Here is a 27,008-nt window from a genome sequence, read left to right as displayed (position 1 = left end):
TAGGGTTCGGCCACACGAGCTACATTTGTAGCAAGTTTTCTGCTACAAATGTAGCTGCCGTAATTGTCGCAAAATGGGTGGCCACACGGGTGCTACAATTACTGCTAGTTTCTGCATTAAATGTTGCTACGTGTGGCCACATGACATCCCACACGTAGCGACATTTGTAGCTAGTTCTTTTGCGTTTTGCAGCACTCAGCAGTAGTGTAGTGGAAGCTTTCTTCCGAGATGGATTATGAAGCCAAATTCGCTTTGCTGTGTGTTGTTAGTGTATATTATTACGGTGACACACAATTGTAATGCGCATGAGAAGAAAATTTATAGCAGTGCCATAAAGTTAACTTTTATTCCAGTGTCGATTTTACAACAGGCAATATTGTTCGTCAGTAACAATCGGAAGTACGGTGTGGGTGAAGGGTTTGCTGAAAGGCTGTATGAAGACCTAATTTCTCGTGGTTCTGTAGAAGGGTCATTGGGATTGTACAACAGATTAGACATGCTCTTCCCCTGTCAATACACGAATTTCTGAAGCATCTCCAAGTAAAAAGGAGTTTTAAACATGACCCAAAACACAACTCAAAGAGGCAATCTGTTTGTAACATATTTGAGAGATCTGTCTTGTAAAATATTTGTGTTTTTTTTTTTTTTTTTACCAAATGAAGTCGCTGTGAAGGGTTTACTGGAACACTATTGTATAGATTTTATTATTGAAGGAAACCTTTGGTCGAAAATGAAAGAAAAAAAAATGTGTACTCTCAAAGAACGGTATTTTGAAACGAATATAGTAAACACAGTTCAACCATTCCAGGTTCCATACGGGACACTTTAGACAGCTACTTTGAAAATATAATTGTCTATAAAATTTATGTCTTTGGTAAAATATGCTCAGTGATACATGAATAATTTTGTTAAAGTGTGAAGGATCCTCTACCTGAAAACAGAATAGTTTATTGAACTTTATTTTCTGAGAAATACCTAAATAAAATGGGGTTCTGTATGGGACATTTTTAAACATCTCAATAGTCAACAAGCACTTTGATGGCAAAAATCTGTGATCTCTGACCCCTTAAGTAACTGAAATTTTTTCCATAAACTTGTAGGTACTGAAACATTCTAGAAAAGTAGTAACTAGTTAAAAAAAACATGTAACTGCTACGAAATAACCAAAAATACTTGGTTCCATATGGGACAGACATATAGTTCCGTACGGGATACTTGTGAATTAGGAGTCTTCTTTGAGAGGTTTTTTGTGTTTTGGAGGTAATAATGTAATTTTAATATAACAAATATTTATTTTTATCAATTTTACATGCATTTTATGGGACAGCAATGCGCAATTAGAGGAAATTTTGTCAAGAAACGGTCAGATTGATCTGCTGAATTTAACCATAAGAAGTTATATGTTAATGATTATGTATTATACTGTACATTAAACTGCAAGTTTATTTCAATTTAAGAACCTTCAGTTAAATTTATAATACATTATGTCAGCTCCTTTTCTAACAATATCAGAATCATTTAGATTCTTCTAATCTGAGACACTTTGACAATGCTTTGAAATGAAGAGGATTCCTCATCTAGCTTAAAATGTTTGTCATTTTTGGCCATCTGGTTTTAAATAAAAAGTACTTTAATATCTTTATTTTCAACTTTGCCATTATATATATAGCTAGTCAGTGCTGTCATGGTAATTTTTTCCTTGACCATATGCCCCATCCCTTGTTTTTTTTCCTTGAAATATATTTTACTCTCCTCTCTTTATCTTTCCGGCTGTCATTTAATGATTTTATTAGTATTAAAGAAGGAGTAAAGAAATTGTTTTGCTTTACATTTTAATTGTACAACAAGCTTGAATTAAAGAATACACCTGTAGCACCACCGTAGATGCACACTTGTCTTGATGAATCTTGGAGTTTGTATTTGCAGCCCTTCTTGTTTTTCGACCATTATTTTATATAATTCTGGATTCCAGTGCTGCAGAGGTGGACAATTTTTGTTTATGAACATCAAACAAAATACATTAGGAACAGCAAGAGATGATCAAAGATCTGTACATGTACAGATCTCCACATACAAAACTTAGGCACCCATATGCTGTATGCCTCCGTACAGACAAAATTTTCTTTTCCCCATACAATTAATTAAAAAAAAAATTGTAGGTTCTCATATGATGTATGACCCCGTATGACCTCCACCATGACAGCACTGCATATAGTATGATATTTATGCTTTAGTCCCTTATCACTTGTCAATTCAACTTCAATGAACTTTCTAGGATTTAAATCTTCCAGATTCATGGGATGTTTTAGGTTGTGATGGCTTTGTTCTAGAGGAGACATATTTTCACATTCATCTGAAGACTTATATCTCTAGCTATAGCGTCTGATTCTGAGTCATTTGCTGTAAGTGACGAGTCAGAGTAAATCTCGTAATATAGGCATCTTAGAGTGGTTAATGTGGTTAATTCTTTAAAGATGCTGTGTCTACACATTTCTCAGTGGAACTGTTGTGGCAACAAGAACGCTTTCACAGTCATTGTAAAAACCAGTGACTTCGCTGAATTTTGGAAATCACTGCTACTTTTTCCCATTGTTTGTTCTTGAGCTCTTCATATAGACTATGAAACAAATTCAAATGTTCTACATAAAACACCAATAATCAACAATACAGCAACCTCGAGTTCTGTTTGAAATTGTCCCGTACAGAACTGGCCCATACGGAATTGTCCCATTCGGAACCTTATTTCCTTTAAAAATACCTTATTAAAAACCTAATTAAAATTAGTGACGTTATGAGAGCGGTACTTACTTAACTTCTATAAAAGATTGTGCACCTATCTTCTTTCATTAACATGGAAAACAAACTTTTATATCTTTTCTAGTTCCGTACAGGACAAGAAGATGGCTATCTTTATACATTGTCACAATAATTGTAGGAAATAACAAAACACAAAACCACACTGTTCACCATGTACCTAATAGGTTCTACCAATAAGAAGTAGCAAGCATACCATCTTAAGGAAACTGATTTGGCTATATCAATAGTGAGAACATAGGGATACAAATTTATATTTCAAGAACAAGATTACTACATTGTTTTGAGACCTTAAGAAATGGGAGTAGAAATACAAATAAATAAATATATTTTTGGAATCTGGCAATTTACACTATTCAGAAGCTCCCTTCATCAAAATAAATTTTATTATCACAAATTTAATTTTTACCACTTAGGCTGATTTATCTTGGAATGGCTGACCTATCATAAAAGTTCTCTTTTTCTTGGTTTTGCAGAATGCTTATTGGACGTTGCGGCAATTTAAACTTGACCCTTATATCCCAAAATTCAACTCAAAGTGGAAATGTCTTTATAAATAATACTGATTTGTGAGGTCTGTCCTGCAAAAGAATTGTACGTTTTTTTACCAAACAAAATTGCTGTGAAGGGTTTGCTAGAACGCTTTTGTATACATTTTATTATTGAAGAATTCTTTAGGTCGAAATTGAAAGAAGAAAAATGTATGTACTTTTTAAAGAAAGATATTTTGAAGAGAGTTAAAAAATAGGGCAACTCAGCTGGACTATACATAAGCGAAGCAATATTTATTGGCACCATATTGTTAGTAACAAAATATGTTATATATATTGGCAGCGTATTGTTATAAATCTGTCATGATAATAATTTCCCATCTAAAAGTCAATCTCCCTCTCTACTTCATTCCCTCATAAACACAAGTTAATTCTGTTGTTATGATTACATATACATACTGAGAATTTCAACCATTAGAAAAACGGGTTTTCCTTCAAATTTGAGAATGCCTTTCTCCCATCGTAGGCCTATATCTTATCCAATAGAAAACAGAGTTTATGTTCTCTTAAACATGATAGATCACTTTTCTCAGATTATTAAACTTCGGGGGAGGGGGAAACTGAAAGGTGAATCTTAGGGTATGTTACAGTTTCATGTCTCATAAAGTTTTTTTATCAACAAAAGAAAATTTTAACGCTAGAAATAAGCGGGGTGGTACAAATTGCGATATCTTATAGCTAATTCGAGAGACAAATTTCACTGCACTCATCAATGTCACTTGTTTTATTTTTAAATACATTAGGCCTGAATAAAATGCCAAGGTGTTGTATGCCTGACTGCAAATTCAATTACCACAAAGGAACTTATTGGCGATATTTACTTTTCCTTCTGGTGAAGTAACAAAAAACAGGAGTAAGATTAAGAAAATAGTATTTAAAATTAGCTTACCCGTGTATCCATATGCATTTGTAAATTTACATTGCGCTAAATCATTGTAATTCTCTACTGTAAAATAAATAACTTTGATTTGTTATTTCACTCTTTTTAAAGTCTTAATCTGTGTGTCCTTTACGTGACATTTGATTTTCGCTTTCTATCTCATTCCTAAAAAATTAAAGCATAACCATTCATTTTACACGGTTGTTTGTACTTTTATTACAATTTTTTTTTTGTTTTCTTTTGCATGATATTTATTCTTTATTTATTGTCAGTTAGTAGATAAAAGTCTTTTGACATGTATATTCTTTGACTCGCTGAGTCTCCTCTAGGAATTAGTAAAGCGGAAATAAATATTAATATAAATTTAAAGTTTAAAAATATGGATTTCATAATAAGAAATTCCCAGTAACTAACAACAATGTTAATTCGTTTAAGGTGGAAAATTATTGGTCATGAATAGACCTAACATGTCAGATGGCGCCAAACTTGCTACACTTACTACTCCGTGTGGCCGCTTCCATTTAACTCATTGTGGTCTATAATTCCAGCTACATTTGTCGCAGAAAACTTGCTACAAATGTAGCTGCACGTGTAGCCACCCATGTCGCTACATGTGGCCACCCAACAGCAGTAAATGTCGCAGAAAAAATGGACCCGGACCCATTCGAGTTGCGACACGACCTTGGGATGCGCCAAACTTGCTACATTTACTGCTCCGTGTGGCCGCTTCCATTTAACTCAATGCGGTCTATAATTCCAACTACATTTGTCGCAGAAAACTTGCTACAAATGTAGCTGCACGTGTAGCCACCCATGTCGCTACGTGTGGCCACCCAACAGCAGTAAATGTCGCAGAAAAAATGGACCCGGACCCATTCGAGTTGCGACACGACCTTGGGATGCGCCAAACTTGCTACATTTACTGCTCCGTGTGGCCGCTTCCATTTAACTCAATGCTGCCTATAATTCCAGCTACATTTGTCGCAGAAAACTTGCTACAAATGTAGCTCGTGTGGCCATACCCTTAGTATCATAGTATGAACATATGCCACTTATGACTTATGAAAAATTCGCTTTTTTCAGTTTTACACTTCATCTATTCATAAATTAGTGTAGTTTTATATTTAATTTGTAGATTGAAGTTAACAATGTCAGAAGAACTGGCAGTGGTGGAGGAAAGTCATTAAAAATTACTGCAGTTGAAGAATTGCTGTTAGATTATTAGGTAAAAATTCTGCAAATGTTGCTGGTCTAGGATAGAAAGACCTGCTGGGATTAGAAAATAATCAACATTCCAATTTGTAGAGCAATTTTTACGCTATTTGTAGCTTTGCTGATAATGCATGACTTCTATTTGTTTGTCTTGTTATGACAGGTCCCACTATATTTAAAAAACTCAAGCTTTTCAGCACTTTATCTAAACCGTTCATTATAAATTTAAACAATGCTTCCATAAAGGAATAATAAATTATTGTTCTTTCTCGATATAGTTTTAGATCTTCTCACAACAACTTCATCACTTCAATCACAATCAGTAAACCGCAATTAAAAAAAATAACTACAATAGTTTGTTTTGATTACACTGTTCTGCATTTCAGAACTTATTTTCTGTTGTTTTCAATCTGATAGGCGATTCTAAACGGATTTTTTGTGCTGAATTCGAAAATAATCTCAATTTTCCCCATCATGTCAGGTTTTCAGACAATTCATGAATAACTAGAAATGAAGTTGTAGCTGTGTGAAAAGTCATAAAAATTATTTTCAACAAGAATTTTGTGAGAAAAACTAGGCCACAATTTGCTATTTGTCACTAATTAATCATTAATTAATATTAATTAACTAGAGGGCCCGGGTTCAAATCCTAGTTCGGGACAACAGGGTTACCACGAGAAAAATTTCTATAGGAGGACATGGAATCTAAAATAAAAGGACATTGCTGAAAAAAGGATGACTTTTTAAAAATTGGTATGAATAAAATTAATTAAAGATAATTAGTCAGTTTTCTCACTAGTTGCTGTATCAGTATTACATCTGCACCCTACTTATCGGTTGGAGCCCACTTTGTGCACAAGAGCCTGAAGGGACCAACTTATATCTTGTAACAACTATGGAACTGTTCACAGGATATGTCCTTGAAATTATATTTCACCATGATGATATCTCTGACTGTCTCCGTTAGCATGCGATTTCGTTCTTTTGTCCCTTGAGCAGATATTAGGGAAAATACTCTCTCAGCACTCCCATTGTGACTTGGGATAGAGAAATAGAATTGACATATTTTTAAGATTCTGAGAAAGTTTCAGTGTTCGTAGAACTATTGGAATTGAAGAATTTGCACCATTGCTTATCTAAATTTAAATCTTTGTCCAAATTAACTTGATTGGCTTATCTTTGTACATTGCAGAATAAAATTGATAAAATAGCTTAAAACCATAAGTAGTAACCTTTTTAGAGGGTAAGAATTCAATGCATGTCAATAGATCATCAAATTTTATGTTTTTTACTAGCCGTACCCGTGCGCTCCGCTGCACCCGTTAGAAATAAATATAAAGTAATTACATAATTAAAATAGGACGTTTGATCCAGGGAACATTCGTGTTTGATAGAAGGATAAATCGTTTAATATGTTACTTAATTTAAATTGCATCCAAATAATTAAAATGCGATCATTTTGGTCCAGAGACACTCATTTGGTGTAATGACAATTCCTTTAACCTGTTTCTTAATTTTTATTACATGCAACCATAGTTTAATGAAGATTGACATCATTTAGATTTAATGTGTATATTTTATTTTACTTGTTATAGGTTTCCATTGAATTATGGTAACAACTTAATTTTAACCCTTGTTTTCTACGTATTCAGTAAATGGCGCTTGGCCCACTATGGTTGTGAACCCTTCAAATAACTTAAATTATATTATATAATATTACATATTATATTATATTGTATCAGAAATTACTGTAATAACATTATAGCATTATGTCCAGCTAGAGAAACTACACTTTCCAATGGTGAAATAATAATTAATTATACAAATCGGTTAATTTAGCTTCCGATATTACTTCATACAAACCAGAAACATTCTCTGTAGGCTATCTTTCATAGCTTTCGATTGTTGCTGTCCAATGCCCCTTATAGACGAAGTCATTTGTTTTTTAATTCATTACACGGCCTTAGATGGCAGTTATTTTAATTTTAAAACTCATTTATCTCATTAAATATCAATCTTATCAAAATTTTTCAAGGAATAAAACTTATCGCAAATTATGTTTAAAGAAACTTTTGTTATGTAACATTTTTCACAAAAATCAATAATAAGTGAGATATTTCGATTTATTTAATTCAGGCCCCCTTATAACTCCCCTTTTAAATAATGAATTTTGAATGTCATATAGCCTAAAATCTAAGTTACAAAGAACTTAATTTATATTCCAATTTTCATCGAAATCCATTCAGCCATTATCGCGTGAAAAGGTAACAAACATACAGACAGACATACAAACAAAAATTTCAAAAAAGCGATTTTCGGTTTCAGGGTAGTTAATTATATACAGTATGTTAGGACCAATTATTTTTGGGAAATCGAAAATTACCAGAAAAATTTCGACTACAGATTTATTATTAGTATAGATAATTATAAGCACTTTCATAACCTTACCTCAATATTGCACTTCAAATTTTGTCCTCCTTGACCTCCTTGCATGTTGTGCAGAGCAGTCCCTTTTTAACATCCAGCAATAGTCCGCAATGTTTCCATTATGAAGCAAAACACGTTTAAGACTTCTGAGAAGAATTTATGGAGAACCTCCACTCTTTGGAATTATAGTTTATGTTATGAAATTTTAAGACGGCAAGGATGTCTTGGAAATACACTAAATTTTCTTCTTCAGCAAAAAAAGGGACAAGTTCCTTCTGACGATGCCAGTACCATGAAAAATATGTACCTTCAGCCAATACGTTTTTTTCATTAGCCTAGAACCTAATAGTTCTGCTGATTCTTTAGGCAAATTTAAATCCCTCACTAAATAATTAAGCTCCCTTTGATTAAAACATCTATCATCACCAGTATTGCCTGGTTCATAAGTATGATCCACTGGAGATTCAGTTTCAGTGCTTCTGGATCCAGATGGCAGTGTATCTGGTTCAGGGGGTAGCGGAACGGGAATATCAGGACCATGAGGTACAGCCCGAATGGCAGAGGGAACGTTAGGATATAGAATATCTTTCTTGTTTTTAGCAGTATATCCAGCTATCTTAACTGTACAAAAATAACAGTTTTCTCCATGATTTGTAGGTTCCCTCCAAATCATAGGGATATCAAAGGGCAATGATTTCCTTTTTCCATTTTTCCAACTCCTCAACTCTTCAACACAACTACGACATTCTTTATGGGGACATCAGGATTTGTCCTGGTCTCCTAACTTAATGCCAAAATATTGGAAGTAAGTATTCTTTACAAAAGTTGTTATATTCTGTCTCTGTTTTACTAACGTATATGACCCACATATATAGCAAAACAAATTTGGATCATTTACACAACCACGTCGACATTTCTATGACACAACACTATTATGTTGTACTCTCGCAGAAAAATGAGAACTCGCACACTTCACTTTTACATGACAACCAACAACACAAAACTGAACCTCTAATTTTAAAACAACTTTTAAAAGGGGGTAGGTTTATTATCTCAGTAAGGAAATCTGTAACCTCATAAGCTGCATTGCACTTCCATAAATAAATAAATAAATAAATAAATAAATAAATAAATAAATAAATAAATATATATATATATATATATATATATATACAGGGACCCTATGTCATTTCTGTAATTCATTGTTAGTTTTAATAGCAATCTCTAAGAGTAAATATTTTCTTCATAATTTTTTATGACCTGAGACACTAAACATTTCAACTTCCTGTTTATAGAGAACGTTGGGTGCAGACAGATAAAAATTCTCCAAGAATAAACAACGGATGTCTTAACCTCGGTTCATTTTAAGGGGAAGGGTACAATTTTGTACATCCCCTAATGGCGGATACAGTCAGTAGATTTTAATAAATGAATCACTTATTTATGAAAGGCCCGTTGTCCAAAAACATATTTTTGTGGGAAATTAAAAAAAACTGTTTATTGAAAATACTAAATATTTTAAAAAATCTGAAAACATGATATGTTATACTACAAAATAAAGGGAACATGTTAAGGAAATTTTCAGTTATTATCATCAAAATTGTCTAGCATACAGCTTTTTGAAAAGGCTGGACAAAGGGCCTTTCTTAAATAAACACATTTTTTCCATTCTTCAATGAAACATTTATTACAAAAATAAGAAGAAAACATGAGATGTAGGCCTGTGTTTCCTTTTTTCTCTCTTTTTTTTTTTTTACCCCTTCCCTTCTGTGTTTCCTCCACTTGCCTCCTACTTTGCTTTTTGACCATGAAGATGTGAGAGTGCGGAACAATTCACTTTTGTCTTTGGGAATGTCGGGCAAAAGCGATTTCAGGTCACGAACTTTGTCCTATGTAACTGGTTGACAATCAGTGTAAGCTTTTTGGTTTGGCAAAGCTATTTCTACTCCAAATGCAAATAGAAAGTGTTTGGTTTGTAATCCTCCAATGTAAGGTAGTGCCTCTATGTATTCATTTCTTTTTTTGTCCAGATGAACTCGTGGTATGTTGATATTGCAAAGGCTTCTGTTTCCTTTCTTAGAATTCTTCAATCTGTGAACTTGGCTTTCTTCTGATACAGGAGATTTCTTATACATAGTGGAGCACCAAGTTTGGAAGTCCAAGATGTCTTCAGTTTTAACAAGCCTAACACGAAATTTGTGACTTGCACTTGCAATAATTTCTATCACATCTCTGACTGTATAATGTCTAGACTGTGCTTCACCATGCCAAAATCCCTGTCATTTGGCAGGTATGAATGTCCATGTATTGATAGTCTGTACACATCTCTTGAAAAGCGACCCGCATGCACAAGTGTCATCAAGAAGCAAATCATGGAATGATTTTTGTTTTGCTTTGCTGCTTTATCACTGTAAATAAACAGCTCATCGATGTTGCTTGACACTTCTTCCCTCACATATGTGAGGAAGAAAGTGCACACATCACTACTCCCTTTCCTTGCAATGCCTTCCGTGTATAAAAAAATAGGCCTCACCAGACTTAACATTGTGAATAGAAAATACATTCAGTGTCAGCGGCCTTAAGTAAAGCACCTGCTGGATTGGAATATGAGGCCGATATATATTCTGTATATAATTAGTGGTCAAACATAAAACATTGTCTTTATCTTTGCAGTATTCCTTTATTTGCTTCGTTGGTCTTGTTGGTGCAGTTGGTATAGCGCTGGCCTTCTATACCCGAGGTTGAGGGTTCGATCCCAGGCCAGGTTGATGTCATTTAAATGCTTAAATGCGACAGGCTCATGTCAGTAAATTTACTGGCGTGTAAAAGAACTCCTGCATGAAAAATTCCAGCATACCGGCGACGCTGATATAACCTCGGCAGTTGCAAGCATCGTTAAATAAGACATAACATTTTTCATTTGCTTCAGTGTTGCATAAGAGTAAAATTAATTGCTCCTCCTTTTGTGAACAATTAGTTGAGCTTCTGCCACTCTCTTAGAAGTTTCATTAAGAGTGAAGCTCCTCGCATTCACAGTATGTATCTATCTGCGCTCTACCAAACCTGTAGTCAAAATGCTCTTTAAAAATGTTAGTGTAAAAACTATATTTTACAGAACAATCAGAATATTTCTCCTTAAAAAGAGTTTACATTTTTAATGCCGAACTCTCCATCAAGGTAGTGTACTTCCTTGGATGAATAATGACTTGTTTTCAAGGGAAAACTTTCAATGTGATCTTTTCTTGCATCACTGTAGTGATTGGAATAGTCTTCTGGTTCTGTTGTTTGCCTCTGTTGTCCTTTGGGGATTTATCCAATAAAATGAGTTTTTGTAACCTTCTCATCAATAGCTAACAGATTCATGAATGCGTTTTTACATACTTCCAATTTCCGTTTACCAACTATTACAACCCAAGTTTATTTATGAAAGGTCTTTACTACAGGACATAGGGCCATTTGTAAATAAACAGTTATTACGAAACCCCATATTACACACACAATGAGTTGGACACATGGCCTTTCTTGCCTGTATGAAGCGCCTTGGTATAAAGATTTCATCCATACAATAAAATGAAAATGCCTATTTTGTGGACAAAGGGCCTTTCTTAAATAAGCGATTCAAATATCAAATACAAACATAATAAAATATATTATGATACATTTTAAGTAATTAAGTTTAAATTATAAGCTGTCGTGCCTTTTTAACAAACGACAAGCACACTGTAACATCACTATATTACGAAAAATATTGAAAACATAAAATTTTGAATTGTAAAAAATTCTGACGTGGTACGCGAAAACGGATTTCATTTTTGCAATCTGTGTGAAATTGTCAATCAGAAACGCTCGTTTATTTCAAAACAACAAAATCCATGCAGAACGGTGTTACCTGAGAAAGGTTGTCACTAGTAACTGATAATATAGAAATCAACAGCCTATAGAATACCAGTATAATCAACTACATTAGCATTTTGAGAAACAGAGTCACTTATCAACTGGTGAAATTGACCAATACTACTAGTCTGTGAAGTGGCTAAACAGAATCCGTGGATAGTGCAATCGGCTAGTCGGCTGCCATTGTTATTCCATTTCAACGTGGTTGGAATAGGTATATTTAAATTAGAACTCAATTCAGGCCAGTGTCCGCGGCCCTTAAAATTAAAGTTATTCGATTCTGATTTAGGCTGCATTCATTCCCTATAGGGTAAACATTGGTAATTTCGTGATAATTTCATGAAAATTAATTTAAAATGCAAATGCATAAATATATCCTTATTCCGATGTTTTCATCTAAAAGACGATAATTTGTTGTACAAATCTGGACACATAAAAGATTGGACACGTTCTTGAACAAGTGCCAAAAACCAGTTTTGCAACTTAAGCTAAAAGGTTGGTTATTTCGCGATAACCATGGTAATTTCGTGATATTACATTGATAATTTCGTGAGAGGTAGAAGAATTGTGGAAAAATTCATTAAAGTCAAATGAAATTCTCATTTATTGTTACAAGCCTTCAAACATAGTAATTCTGGCTAATATTCATAGCAAGAAAACATAGAAATACATATCAACACATAATAAGAATGAAATCAAAGTAAAAATTTAAATTGAAAAGGGATCTTCTTTGCCCTGATAGGGAGAACACTTTTATTATGGACTTTACTATAGCCTATTTTACTACGGTAACTCCAAAAGTAATGCATAACATTTGTTTAAAAATTATATTAATTAATACTGAACTGCCCCCCATAGAGGGTAGCCCTTATGGGCCTAGTATATCCTCAAAAAAATTATTATACATATGTAAACATAGGTATTAAATTAAAAAAAAAAAGAAAAGGGAAACAAAGAAAAGGGCGTGAAACATTACAATTGCTATTAATGTGGCACCATGTGATTAATTAGGATTTGGCAGGATTTTTTTAACACAGTTATCACAATGTCATCCCTCAAAGATGTTGGCAGAACAAATTTCCGTCGAAATTCTTCGAAAAAAGCTGGTATAGTCCCTCAAGCACCCATGAGCAAGCCGAATACCTCATCGTGAATTAAGGCATATTGCAGCTTGAAATAGTTGACTGTAGGCTCATAGATCGACTTCTTCTCAAGGTGGACCTCAGCTGACTGATGACATCCTACTTCAAAACATATCGTGGGGTCCACAATGATGCCATGTTTAGTGTCAGCATTGTACAACTTTGCTATTTTCACAGAATGTAGATACATCCTTCAGGAACAAGATGTCACTTTTCCACATAATCCCCGTCCCTTTCAACTGCCTTACATAACCTAGGAACGAGGGCCTGTAGACCAGCACGGTAAAAGTCTGGACCGACACATCTGAGCCACTCTTTAGCAGCGTGCACAAGGAAGTCATCTTCTAACCTCATTCCACAAAGGGATCCTTCAGTTTACCAAAGATATGGTAATCGCATGGTGCCAGTTCAGGACTGTAAGGCGGGTTTTCAGTGTTGTCTATCCGAATTTTCTGATCTGGTCTGTGGTCTTGTGACTGACATATTATGGCTGTACATTGTCGTGCAATAGCAGAATATCCTGCTTCTCCTGATGTAGTCGAACACGACTCAGTCGAGCTTGAAGTTTCTTGAGAGTTGCCACATACGCGTCAGAATTAATGGTGGTTCCGTGTGGCATGATGTCCACAAGCAAGAGCCCTTCTGAATCGAAAAAACTGTAGCCATAACTTTTCCTGCTGAAGGTGCACTTTTGAATTTCTATTTCTTTGGTGAATTTGCATGATGCCACTCCATTGTCTGCCTCCGTCTCTGGTCCAAAATGGTGGAGCCATGTTTCATCTTCTGTCACAATTCTTGCAAGTAAGTCATCTAGCACTTATCATTGGCACTTAGCATGATAACAAATCAAACAGAAGGTACACTGAACCCATTGCGTCGCGTCCCCCTTTTCTTTTTTGTTATCACATCTTATCTTCAGATTTCTAAAATTCGTATTGTAATACAATTTTTAAAATAGTATAAAATGTAACGCTTAAAGGCCTCCCCACACCGACGCGAAATATTCGCACCGGTGGCGAATGTTTTGCTTCGCAAAGTTGCCACTGCCTCAGTGTACATTGCGGTATATGAGTGCCCCCACACTGACGCGAAAGTATCGCCGGATGGCTGCGAATCTGCAGCATTGAAATTTAGATTTGCCGCCTGCGCGGTTTTTTTTGCTGCCGCCGCGAATTTTTGGTAGTGTTCTGTGAGAAATTGTAAGGAAACATCCAGTTTTATACAATTTATTCTAGAGGATTACAAGTAAGTAAGGAAAAAAGGGCAATATGAGTTGCAATCCAACTGGAATTTAATGAAAGTGGTAAGTTATTCACATCTTTAACGTATCTTAAGAGAAAAATTCTAGCCTACATACCGGTACGGCCTGTCTATAAGGAATGATTTCATATTCGCATCTTTGTTGCCTTTTATCAGTCCTTCAGTATATCATAGCATTGCTTAGTACAGAAATATATTTCTAGAGAACCTACCTATATGAACTTTGCGTCATTTAACATCTTACTAAGGTTTAATAGTTCAAAGTTAATAATTTTCTTAGTTTAGGAAAGGTTTCATTCTTGAAAGCAAACATATAAGCCTATATTTATTAGCAATTTTGTCAAAATTAATCTCATTCATATTTTATTCCTATGAAATATTCTATGAACTTTTGTATTAGCTAGTACAGAAGAGTTGTTTCAATAAACATAAATAGGCCTATTAATTGTTTTCATTAAACCTTACGGATTCGAGCTGTATCTCCTAACATTAGTACTCACGTTTGGTGTCACTACAACTCAATGAATAATAATCAATGTTCTGGACTTAGGCTAATATTTTTATTTTATTATGCGATATTTGTCTACATAATGTTAAAATAACCGACTGACACCCCGGATGCTATGTTGTATGCACCAAGAAGATTGCGAGGTTTAGGAGTACTTAAAGCCCAGTGGGAAGCTTACCTTCAGCACTTAAATATTTGTCAAAGACTTTTACACGTTGACAACCCTCATGTAGCAGCCACTCGAAATCTTCCAAACGAAATTGAACATTGCATCAAACAATTACCAATTACCTTCGATTGCTCTGAACGTATTTCTTCTCAAAAACTAAAAAGCATTGTGTGAAGAATCTTTTCATCAATGGAGCAAATTGAAAAGTAAAGGTTTGGGAGTTGTTTTCTATTCTCACTGGAAGAAAGGCAATTCGTGGATCTCAACCAAAAAGGGACTTTCGAGCAGTCAGTGGACGCAAGCCATTAAGATGAACTGTAATACAATACCTGTACGTACTCTCCCCGGTAGAACTCTTGACTCAACCCGTTGCAGAAGATGCGACGAGCAAGAAATGCTTCCTCACATCTTGGGTTTCTGCCATCATGGAGAATTGCTCCGAATCAACAGACATAATACGGTTCGTTCTCTCATCGCAGCTTATATCCGTCAGAATGCTTCCTATGAGGTTTATGAGGAGGTTGGTTTGCGTCTCTTCTGATGGCTCTACTAGACGGGCTGATATCATCATAATTGATCGGCAGAAGGATAAGGGTGTCATTCTTGATCCCACAATCCGTTTTGAGATGCATGAGCAACAGCCACAAGAGGTGTGTCATGAAAAACAAGTCACATATGAGCCTTGTTGTCAGCATCTTGGAGCACAATACCACATTACACATTGGACAGTTTTTGGGCTCATGTTCGGTGCCCATGGCACGATCCCACGTGAAACTTTAAATCAACTTAAACAATACAAAATTTCTGATGCAACGATTGATGCCATAGGATCTCACGTGTTAAAATCATCCTTAGCTATAATTAGTAATCATTTGTACCCAACAAAATTTTTATTGTAAATGATTTCCTACGTTTTCTTATCTTAATGTTTTTTCTTTTTCTTTCCAAGTGTCACAAAATTGTTTTGTTTACTTATTATTCTTTATGAATTGATTAGTAGGCCGATCTATTGAACCCTTATTTAGGGCGGCTTTTGTTTCTACAAATTATCATACAATATTATAGGATTGTTGTTTAGTCAATTTTCCGAAGAAAAGTCTGAACCTCACAAATGATACCAAGAAGGCACCACTTATGAGGCAACTAGGCCAAGAGATAATGGAGTAGGGTGGCCAGTTCCTTTCCCCCTCCATTTCATACATCGCCAAAAAAATTAGCAAAAATCTACACCTAGCAGATACTGCTTGACACTACACTTATACATAAACAGGATAATTTTATCAATTATACGCGAATATCACTACTTGTGGGACAAATCCCTCTCAGATTTTAGACTTAGCATCATCTCTTGTCTTCCTTCTCTTAATGGATGCATTATAACAGAATCAAAGAAAAGGTAGAAAAGAAGAGACGAAGTAGAGTCTCTTCTGTTTTCGAGATTTTGTTACGCACTTAACACACGTGTATTGTAAACTATTTTTGCACGATCATATATTTAGAACTGCAAATACTGTATGAATTTTATGATACTTTTTGCGTTGAGAGCGCATTTTAGTGAATGTAGCCATTATACATTCAAGGGAGTATCAGTTTGCTAAAAAGTTTAATAAAAGTCAGTATGGTTTTCTTTTTGTATCTAATGATAAAAAAACATGAAAAATATGTTACTGAGGGGGTTTAGACGTATTATATTACATTATAATAGAAACGCGGACAATTAAAATATAATAATTGTTTTCAAATGTTGTTGTTTTTGAGGTGTTCCGAATTCATTTCTTGGTTTGAGTTGCACAATGGGCAGTTAGGGGACTGATATATTCCAATTCTATGCAGGTGTTTGGCCAAACAATCATGGCCTGTTGCCAATCTAAATGCAGCTACAGACAATTTTCGTGGTAAATCGGGAATTAACTGTGTATTTTGATGCAGAGAGTTCCATTTTTTCCCTTGGGATTGAGTTATCAAATTTTGTTTGTTGAAGTTCTAAGTATGTAGATTTAATAAATTTTTTCACAGAGTAATATGTAGATTTAGTAACAGGTCTGTAAGTAGCAGTGCTCCCCTTCTTTGCTAAAGCATCCGCATTCTCGTTTCCCAGGATTCCACAATGGGATAGTATCCATTGGAATACAATTCTTTTGAGTGATATTAATTGAGAGAGCATTTTAGTTATTTCTGTTGTTTGAGATGAAAGTGTGTGTTTAGAGACTATTGATAGAATAGCTGCTTTGGAGTCTGACAATATAACTGCATTTTTAAATTTATTGATGTGGCATAGAAGATTCCTGAGACTTTCACTTATTGCAATGATTTCTCCATCAAAACTTGTTGTTCCATACCCAAGAGATCTATAAAGTGAGAAGAGACAGCACGTAACACCTGCACCGGCACCTTGTTCTCTGGAGATCAAGGATCCGTCAGTGTATAAATGAAGCCAGTTTTGTGGAGGGTACCTAATATTAATTGTCTCTAAAGACAATTGTTTTAGTATTTCAGTGTTTACTTCTGATTTTAGTATTTCTTCTGTTAAATTTAGATTATATTCTATATTTAATAGAGTTAAAGAGTTTGGTTTAATTTGTAGGTTTTATTTTAAATTCGGGATATTGATTTTCTGTTTTAATTCTTGAACATTGGATATGAAACTTTTTTTGAGTTTTCAATCTACAGAGAGGACTGTATGAATGCCAATTGTTTCCTGGTAATCTAATAAGTTTTTCATATTGAATCAGTGCTTTTTCTTCTATTGTCATTTTGATGCTGTTAATATTAGTGAGGAATCTCATAGAATCTATTGGAGTTGTTTTGATTCCACCAGTAATGAGTCTGAGAGCTTGGTTTTGAACATATTCTATTTCGTTTATGAAAGGTGAAGTAATTAAAATTTCTCTGCAGTATGTCAGCACTGGCTGTATAAACATTTTGTATGTAGTGTTCAAAGTATTCCTAGAGCACCCCCATTTCTTTCCTGCTATTCTTTTTAGAAGGGAGAATCTTTTACGAGCTTTTTCAGAAATGTATTTCAAATGGTTGCTCCATGTTAACTTACTATCGAAAATAACTCCAAGATATTTGGATTCATAAGTCCTAGGAAGGTGTTGGTCATTGTATTGGATATTGAATTCTCTTTCTTTTTTACCAAGTGAAAATATTTGGTAGTTACTTTTGCTTAAATTGAGTGTCATCAAATTTGATGTATTCCATTCATGTAGTTGATTTAGAGCTTTAAGAGCAGAATTTTTAATTTTGTGTCTATGTCTGTAAGATCCGGAAGTCCACAAAACTATATCATCTGCAAATAGTGCTGTTTTCATGTTTGATTCCTCTAATAGGGAGGGTAAGTCATTTATATAAATATTGACTAAAGTTGTGCTGAGGACAGCGCCCTGAGGTAGACCTCGATATGTTTGTCTGTAACTAGAAAGTGAGTTATTGAATTTAGTGGCAATGAATCTTTGACTAAGGAATTCTGATATCTATCTGAACATATTGCTGGAGATACCTAATTTCTGGAGTTTTAGTAATAATTTATTTCTCCAAACAGAGTCATATGCTAACTGAAAGTCAATAAATTATATTGCCAAGGTATCTTCTTTCATGTTAAAACTATCTTTTATTTCTTGGCCAAGGCGTATGACTTGTTCATTGGTAGAGTGTAGTTGTCGAAAGCCGGCTTGTCTTGGTGATAAAAGATTTTGGGATTCTAAATATCAAGTTAATCTGTTGGAGATTATGGACTCCATGGTTTTTGCTATCATGCTTAACAGTGCTATTGGTTGATAACTATTAACATCATGAGCAGGTTTTCCTTTTTTGTGAATTGGTACAATGATTGCTTTTTTCCAAGCTGCAGGAATTGAGGTGTTCAATGATAAATTGAAAATGGATAGAAGTACAGACTTGCTTTTTCCCCCAGATGTTTAAAAAATTCGGAATGAATGTTGTCGGGGCTAGGAGATTTCTTGGTTTTTAAATTTTGTATAGCTATATTTAATTCTTTGGAAGTAAAATTTTGATGAAATATTTCAGGTTTTGTACTAGTAATATTGTTTTTATTATTTTTATGTAATTCTCTTTTGATAAATTTGTCAGTTTTTTTGGTATTGGGATGTAATCTGTGAGAGTTTGAGTAGTGTTTATTAAATGCATTTGCTATATCTCTACTATCTGTTAGTGTTTTGCTATTATGAATAATAGGTTGGCTAGTATTTTCCTGTGTATTGGAAATATTCTTCAGAAATTTATATGTTTTAGCGCTATCGGTTCTGTAATTAATATTTTCTATAAATTTATTAAAACTGTTCTTTTTTGTTGTTATGATTGCTTTTTTAAGAATGGCAGTCTTCTTCCTCCAATCTTGAGTATCTTCTGGTGTTTAGCTATGTTCTGCTTTGGTTCTTGCTTTATCTCTATCTTGTTTCAATAAATTCAGGTTTTCTGTCCAGAATGGGGTGTATTTTTTTGGTTTGCCGTGGAATGTGCTTTTTTGCAATTTTAAGAACAGATTCACAGAAATATTTGTCCAATCTATCTGAGTTTGTATTTTCCATTAGTGGTGTGTTGAGCTTGAGGCATTTGTCGAGTTGTGTTGTAAATAGTTTCCAATTCACTTTCTTAAAGTTCCATGTTGTTTTGTTATTGTAGGGTTCTTTTCTTTGGTTTTGGTGGAGATGGATAGAAGCGATGATGACTCCATGGCCAGATCCAGGGTCTTCAATTATTTTTTTCTTGGTTTCGTGATGGATATCTGATGTTACTAGTAATAAGTCTGGATTTGTACCAGAACCAGAATAATGGATGAAAGTAGGGGGATCTTCTTTTCTGTAGACAAGTTCTGCGGTTGTAATATTTAGGAGGTCCATGATCATTTTTCCAGGTTGGTTTACATTATCGTAGCCCCAAAGTTGGGAGTGGACGTTAAAGTGAAATGTTTCAAATGTGAATGTATTGATTTCACGACACTAAAATGATTTATATCGTGTTAGGAGTTTGTTGAACATACTCTTATCAATTCCTAGAAAATTGCTAAATGACCGAGAATCTTCCAATGTCATCTCTCTGAGTAGGAATAAAAAATATATTACCAATAAAGGATCTTTTATTTCATTTCACTATTTTCAATTATTTATATGTCCTGGGATGGTAATTCATGTTATGAGGGATTCTCTGAATATTCGTTTCATAGATAATTTATCTTTTCAGATATTCAGATATCTTTAACTTCTTGTTTCTGATGCACTTTTGTATTTTTCTACGTGGACTTCACTTTCTCACCCGCACATCTTTCTTTTTTCTATGTGTTCTCTCCTCCAGAGCTCCAAGTTCTTTGACAATGTTTGCAACTGCAAGCACAACATCTAAGGCTAAATACTAGGTATCATCTTTCGCCATTTTGATTCTTTTCTTTTAATAAATAATTTAATTAAATGTATTCTAATATTTCAGTTACATTTATTTTAATATTGTAACTACATTTATTTTAATATTGTGATTACATTTATTTTAATTGCATTATTTATATTTTAATTACATTTATTTTAATATTTATTGTTACATTTCAAGACACATGCAAGTAATTAAACAATTTAAGTGATGGAAGTATTTTGTAAGTGGATTTGAAATCAGAGCAAAGATTTCTGTATTAGCAGACAAGAGGTTGTCTTGAGTTCTTCGCCAAGTAAAAAATACTCTTTTCTTTAACTTGCCGTAACTTGAAAACCAGTAAAGATTTTGAATAGCGGCAACTTTTAAAAGTAATTTCCATTCTTTCTCAACATTTCATTCGCTTTGACCCTCCCTTCTAACGTGAAAAATAAAAAAAGTTTACCGCTAACGACTTCTGAAGGTCTAAATGTCTATTTGAACAGATCACTTCCAAATTTGTACCTTTCTATTCCCCCGCGTTATAAAAACAATTTCGATTTCAAAATTTGTTCCATGCTTTCCTCAGACATTGACCTGCCAATCATAAAAATAACAGTGCCATTGATTGACTATCATAGGAGCTACGACATGATATTCCTCTGCATACGCGAAATTTGGTGTCTGTCAGCACTGCGAATATTTCGCGTCGGTGTGGGGTAACGTGCGAATTTCGTTGCCACTGTATACGCGAAATATTCGTCACTGCCACGGCTGCGAATATTTCGCGTTGGTGTGGGGAGGCCTTAATGCTCAACAAAATTTCGCCTCAAAGAGCTAAGATTTCTATCAGTAAAGCTAAGCATATATGGCGACTACAGTTGTACCTAAAATTCCAAAAACATTTCCTAAAATTTCATTAAGATATAATAAATCATTGTACCAAATATCATAATCTTACCTTTAGTAAGAAGCCTGTAATGTAATTACAAACATCCACAAAATTTGTAACCCTGAGAAGTCGACGCTAACTTGTTCTCTCCATACATAAAAACTCACTGAAGCAGCTACAATAGTCACACAAAGAGTAGCTGTATGTTTATGGAAACCGGACAACATAATGCAATCCCTTGGCGGAAATTTAAATCTCGTAACTCCATTGGTTAGTTCACGAAAGAGCAAAGAAAAAGTATCACGAAATAACTATTCCCACGAAATTACCAACGTTTACCCTACAACTGTATACAGCAAATAGCGTGCGCTGGAATAAAAAATAGCTGATTTGTCGGGATTTCCGGCGCAAAGGATTGCGGTACTCTGAATATCCACGGACTCCTTGTACAGACTTCAATTCTTACTGGTAGCGAATAGGGCATTTATTCAGTGACGTCATTCAGCCAGTTCTCACCAGTCCCCCAAGTCACTTGTTCAGTTTGTCACAGATCGGAGAACCTGTTGTTAAATGTTTGAAGTTGAAACAAATTATGTTCTTGACAGAAACGAAGAACATTAATTTATAACATTTTAACACGAAATTCTCTAGAATTTTAATATGATAGTAAACATAATAATATCATATTATTAAATAGTTGTTTCTTATCCAAGTGTGCAGACAGTCAGAACAGGAATACAGTATCGACGTCCCAGTTCGAAAGTGAAACAACTCAAATTTTAAATTTTTGAGAAACTTGGCATTTTGAAGCTTTAAGTAGCTGTAAAAATTCAGATGATAGTTTAACTTAATCCAAATTTAAATCATGTTTTATATATGCTGTAAGTTTCAAATTAGAGTGTGTTAATTGGAATTGTCACACCAACATGAAGCTTTGAATTACAGATGTATATATTATTCTTACTGATTATTGTGGTTTTCAGTGGTTCAAATGATACAATATAATAATCATAGTTTTATGTCTCTCCTGAACATTTTGGTAAACTCACATACGTGATACTAGATCTAGGTCATCGATATGCTAATTTGGGGCTATATGACACAAACACTGAAAATATGCTACATTGCATGCTCAGTAGTCTATTATATACAGGAACGCTTGAATATGCAAAATATGTACAATTAATTTTGAATATTCGTCATTACAGTCGTTAAAAACAGAAAAAAATATTTTGTATAATGCACAGTAAAATTTACAGTTCCATATGAATGCTTTCCCTATCAATATGTCATTCAGTGAAAGCCAGTGATTGCAATGACACAGGCTTAACGATCAACTGCTAATGACTTCGGGTCTTTCTTAATTATAATCTCCACCGAAGCCAGGAATCGACGATCAGTCATACAGAATAGCTGTACGTAACGATCCCAACAGTATGTTTTTTCTCTTCTCTCCTTCCTTCCACCTGAAGACGAAGGGAGAACCACCCTTCGAAACGTTGTGTCTTAATTTTTTTATTGTGACAACCAGCAATGGAAAAAGTCCAAACCCCTCACCTAAACCTTAACGATCAAGTTTGTTTTGCTCCTTGTAGCCTATTACCCAGAGGCCATTCGAGCTCCCATAGCAGCATCCATGGGTGCCATACCAGCTCCAACGCCAGCACAATCATTCCAAAAAGAAGAAGCAGAAAACGAGGAAGATTCTATGTTTGCACTGTCATTCGTGAAAGAAGATGAGAGAAGTGCGAAGGGTGGCTGCTGTCCCTGTTTAAAAAATGTATTTCGTAGGCTTTGTCGTCTTTTTAGACTTAAGTATGTCCAAGAGCCAGTTTCAGATAGATCGCTCTCGCATATTTCCTTCCCCACTTGTTCATAGTTAAGCAATTCTGTTACAGTAATAGTACATTATATGCAGTCCTTAATGTCACCAACCATTAAAACTTTCGTTTTGTTTGGCGGCCTTTTTCTTCACGTGCTAAAAATATGTCTGAATCTCATGCTCCATCCCTTGGCTCCACTCAATGTGGCGATAATTAAGCTCGTGTGGTCGCATTTTCCATTTAATTCTTTTGTATACCAATAGGCACATCACACTTAGAAATGTTTGGAGATGTAATATTATGAATTAGTCATTTTTATGGCCATGCAACAGGAAAGGAGTGTACTTTTTTTCTTGGTGGATATTTTTTTCACACTTCCGTCTCGAGAAATCTCTTTCCCTCTAGCTGGCACTAGAGTGCACTGAAATTAATGTGTGAATGGCAGCAGACTTTCTGCAAGCTAAGCTCATGCATTTGCTTTGTTTTCTTCAATGGAGTTAGTAATTACGAGCGTTCTAGAATGTTTAAAGATTATGTGGTACTTTGCCTGAAACTAGATTAACAACTCCGTCCTAGCTCGCCGTTTAATAAGGAACTATGATAAAAAGTTCGAAATATTTTTTGTGTAAACTCAATGTCAGGAGGTAAAATCATTACCACTTAACCAAGCCGAACAATCGAGTGCTCAGATTAACAAGGTTCTATCTACTGTTTTGTAAATTTTACCAGAGAGAATTTCTAAAGTTTGTTTAGAAGTAAAATGAAAATGGGAAACATTTCTAATCATCACTCTGGTCTGTTAACTTCGTAATGACTTGTTTATTATTTCGGGGACTTAAAATGTCCGGAATAATATTTTTTTATATAGTACTGAGTTGAAGACTAGATGTGCGTTAGAAATAACTTTAGTATGCGCTTAACTTTTGATTCCCTTTCAAACTTCACTTTTATGATTTAGTTATTGTTAATAGTTTGATGACGTACATATTGTCTACTTATTTAATATTCTCCTATTTATCCTGTTCATCACATTAGCTAACAATCAGTTTATTACGACGATGTAAACTCAGAATTACATTGCATTTTAGGTGGACAAGAAGACAGCGGGACATCGAGCAGCCACGACAAGGCCAAGAGAACATCAAGCATATTCACATCGTCGAGCATGACCAATCACTATGAAGGTACAGTAATTGTTTACATTCTGTGGTGTTGTCGCTATCATCTATGAACAACTTCGATTTTTACTGTAAATAAAAGAATAAGGATAAATTAATTTCATTCTTTAAGCGAAATTTAAAAATTACTCATACTTTAATTTAATTTAATTTAATTTAATTTAATTTAATCTCTTTAAGGCTATATGTACGTTAGAAGTACTTTATTATGCGATTAAACTTTTGATTCCTTTTCAAGCTTCACTTTTATGGTTTACTTATTGTAAAAGTTAGATGACATACATATTGTTCACTTAAAATGCTACCTATTTATCATGTTCATTAGATTAGCTAACAATCAATTTATTACGACAATTTAAAATCAGAATTATGTTGCATTTCAGATGTGTCCAGACGGATACACGAGGAGCTTATGTATGAAGCCAACGCGATGTCGAGCGGTCAATATCTGGACAGAAAAGCAAGCACGATGACTTTGAGCAGTGAAGAAGGTAGGCTACTGTAATTTTATTGTTTACATCCTGAAGTGGTGGCGCTTTCAGCTACGCACAATTTCGATTGCTGGTAGCGAAGAGCAGATTTATCGAGTAGTGCCATTCAGTCAGTTGGCCCAAACCACTTGTTAAATTTGTCGCAGTTCATAGAATCTGCTATTAAATATTTGAATTGAGTTCTTTATAGAAAGGAAGAACATTAATTTAACACGCAATTCTCTAGCTTTTAATATGGTAGTAAATATAATGCTGAAATGCGTGTTATTATTCGGTTGAGAAGCTTTTGTCATCTAGTCTGCTGTCAAAAAATCTCTTCTTCTGCTGCTTCTTCTTCTTCTTCTTCTTCTTCTTCGTGTTTTAGGATAAGTCCTGTATTTTTCAACTTTGCTGTCTTAATCCGATGTTGGTGTCCAACTTTCCTTCCACCGTTTAGGGGGTCATCCCAAAGGTCTTGGGGTGTCCAACTTTCCTTTCATTGCGATTTTCGGGAGTCGGTCTTCCATCATCCTTAATACATGTTCCCGCCACCCTTTTCTTCTGGTCTTGATCCATTTTGTCACGTCCTGCACTCCACATTTTTCCCTAATCTCATCATTCGTCTGCCTGTCGTATAACATAACGCCAGTAATACTTCGTAATGTCCTCATTTCTGTTGTTGTCATCATTTTCGCAGTTTTTTTTTTTTTTTTGTTTCTGCTCGAGTTTCAGTTGCATATGTTAATACTGGCCTTATATACGTTTTATATATTCTGATCTTGCTTTCTATGTTCATGTATTTATTTTTCCAAATTACATCTCTTAGATATCCTGATATTATGTTTGCTTTAGTATTCTGTTCTTTTACTTCTTTCTCCAAATTTTTATTGCTTGTTATTTTTGTTCCTAAGTAACTGAAACTCATTACTTGTTCTATGGGTTTATCATATACTGCAAGTTTACATCCGAGTGGCTGCCTTGAGATAGTTTGTGATTTTGTTTTATTTTCTGATATCACCATGTTAAATCTTTCTGCTGTTGTTTGAAATTTATATAGCAATCTCTGTAGGTTATCTTCGTTATCTGCTAAAAGGATCATATCATCAGCATAACATATTATTTTAATGTCTTTATTCCCTAATCTGTAGCCCCTAGTTCCTGCTTTAGTTTCCTTTATTATTTCGTCCATGATCACACTGAACAGAATAGGGCTAAGGCTGTCACCCTGTCTCACTCCTGTTACTATAGGTACCTTATCAGTTAGGTGGTTATTTACCTTTATTCTTGTGTAGTTATTAACATTGAGATCTTTTATGAGTTTTATAATGTTATATTTGGTTCCTTTTTTCTTTAGTATTTCCAAGACATCTTTTATCTTAATTCTATCAAAAGCCTTTGTTAAGTCTATAAAACATAGATAAGCCAGCTTATTGAATTCGACAGCTTTCTCAACTATCTGTCTCAATGTGAATATGGCATCTATCGTAGATCTATTCTGCCGGAATTCTTGTTGTTCTTCAGTTATTCCTAGTTGGGTTATTTCTTTAGTTATTATTTTTGTTAATAATTTTTGGATAGAATTCAATAGACAGATACCTCTGTAATTCTCTGGATCTGTTTTTACTCCCTTCTTAAATATTGGTATCATTATGCTTTCTCTCCATTGTTCTGGTATTTTCATATCTAAATATATTCTCCTGAACAATTGGAAAATTTCTTCAGTTAATTTGCCTCCCCCGTATTTAATCATTTCGTTGCTTATATTGTCTATTCCTGGTGCTTTCCTGTTTTTTAGTTTTATAATTGCATCTTGAATGACTTCAATAGGTATTACTGTAATTTCCTCTTTTGTATCTACTATTGGGTCATTATCCAAATCATTATCTTTGTTATCATATAATTTTCTGAAGTATGTTGTCCACTCTTGTGGATTTATCGATGCTATATGCAGATATTCGTTTATTGGTTTCTTTCTGTTTCTTAAAAAGGTCCACATTTTCTTTTGTCCCACATACAAATCATGTTCCATATCTTTAGAGAACTTCTCCCAGTAATTTTGTTTTATCTGCTTTATTTTATAAGTTACTTCATTTCTTACTGTCTCATATTCATCCCAAGTTTTTATTTTATTCTTGTATTCCACATGTGCTTGTCTTTTTTCTGCTGCTAATTCTTTTACTTCCTCATTAAACCATGGTTTTGTAAATCTTTTTTTATTATTTATATTAAGTCTTCTTTTTCCTATTGCTTCTGTTGCAGCATTAGTTATATTATCCCTTACCTTCTTTCATGCATCTTCAACATTATCTTCTTCCGTTATTTTATTTTCTGTTATCTTCTCTTTTAACCTTTTTTGATATAAATATCTTGTCATTTCATCAGAGAGTGAGTCGATATTGAATTTTTCTATATACGCTGGTGGTTTTC

At 34.3% G+C, this 27,008-nt stretch overlaps 1 protein-coding gene across 2 annotated transcripts in view; it reads left to right on the top strand.

Annotated features, from left to right (window-relative positions):
* The window catches only part of LOC138715536 (uncharacterized), a 58,081-nt gene that overhangs the window by 10,612 nt on the left and 20,461 nt on the right, over positions 1-27,008 (top strand). For both annotated transcript variants that reach the window (XM_069848578.1, XM_069848577.1), the window contains exons 4-5: positions 24,022-24,117; positions 24,495-24,602. In XM_069848578.1, the coding sequence (XP_069704679.1) occupies positions 24,022-24,115 (94 nt within the window). In that variant the 3' untranslated portion in view covers positions 24,116-24,117; positions 24,495-24,602. The remainder of the gene's footprint in view (positions 1-24,021; positions 24,118-24,494; positions 24,603-27,008) is intronic.

This window comes from Periplaneta americana, chromosome 15 (genome assembly GCF_040183065.1).
Source record: "Periplaneta americana isolate PAMFEO1 chromosome 15, P.americana_PAMFEO1_priV1, whole genome shotgun sequence".
Taxonomy (NCBI): domain Eukaryota; kingdom Metazoa; phylum Arthropoda; class Insecta; order Blattodea; family Blattidae; genus Periplaneta; species Periplaneta americana.
The sequence above is the reverse complement of the archived record's forward strand: the minus strand, read 5'-3'. Positions and strand labels throughout refer to the sequence as shown.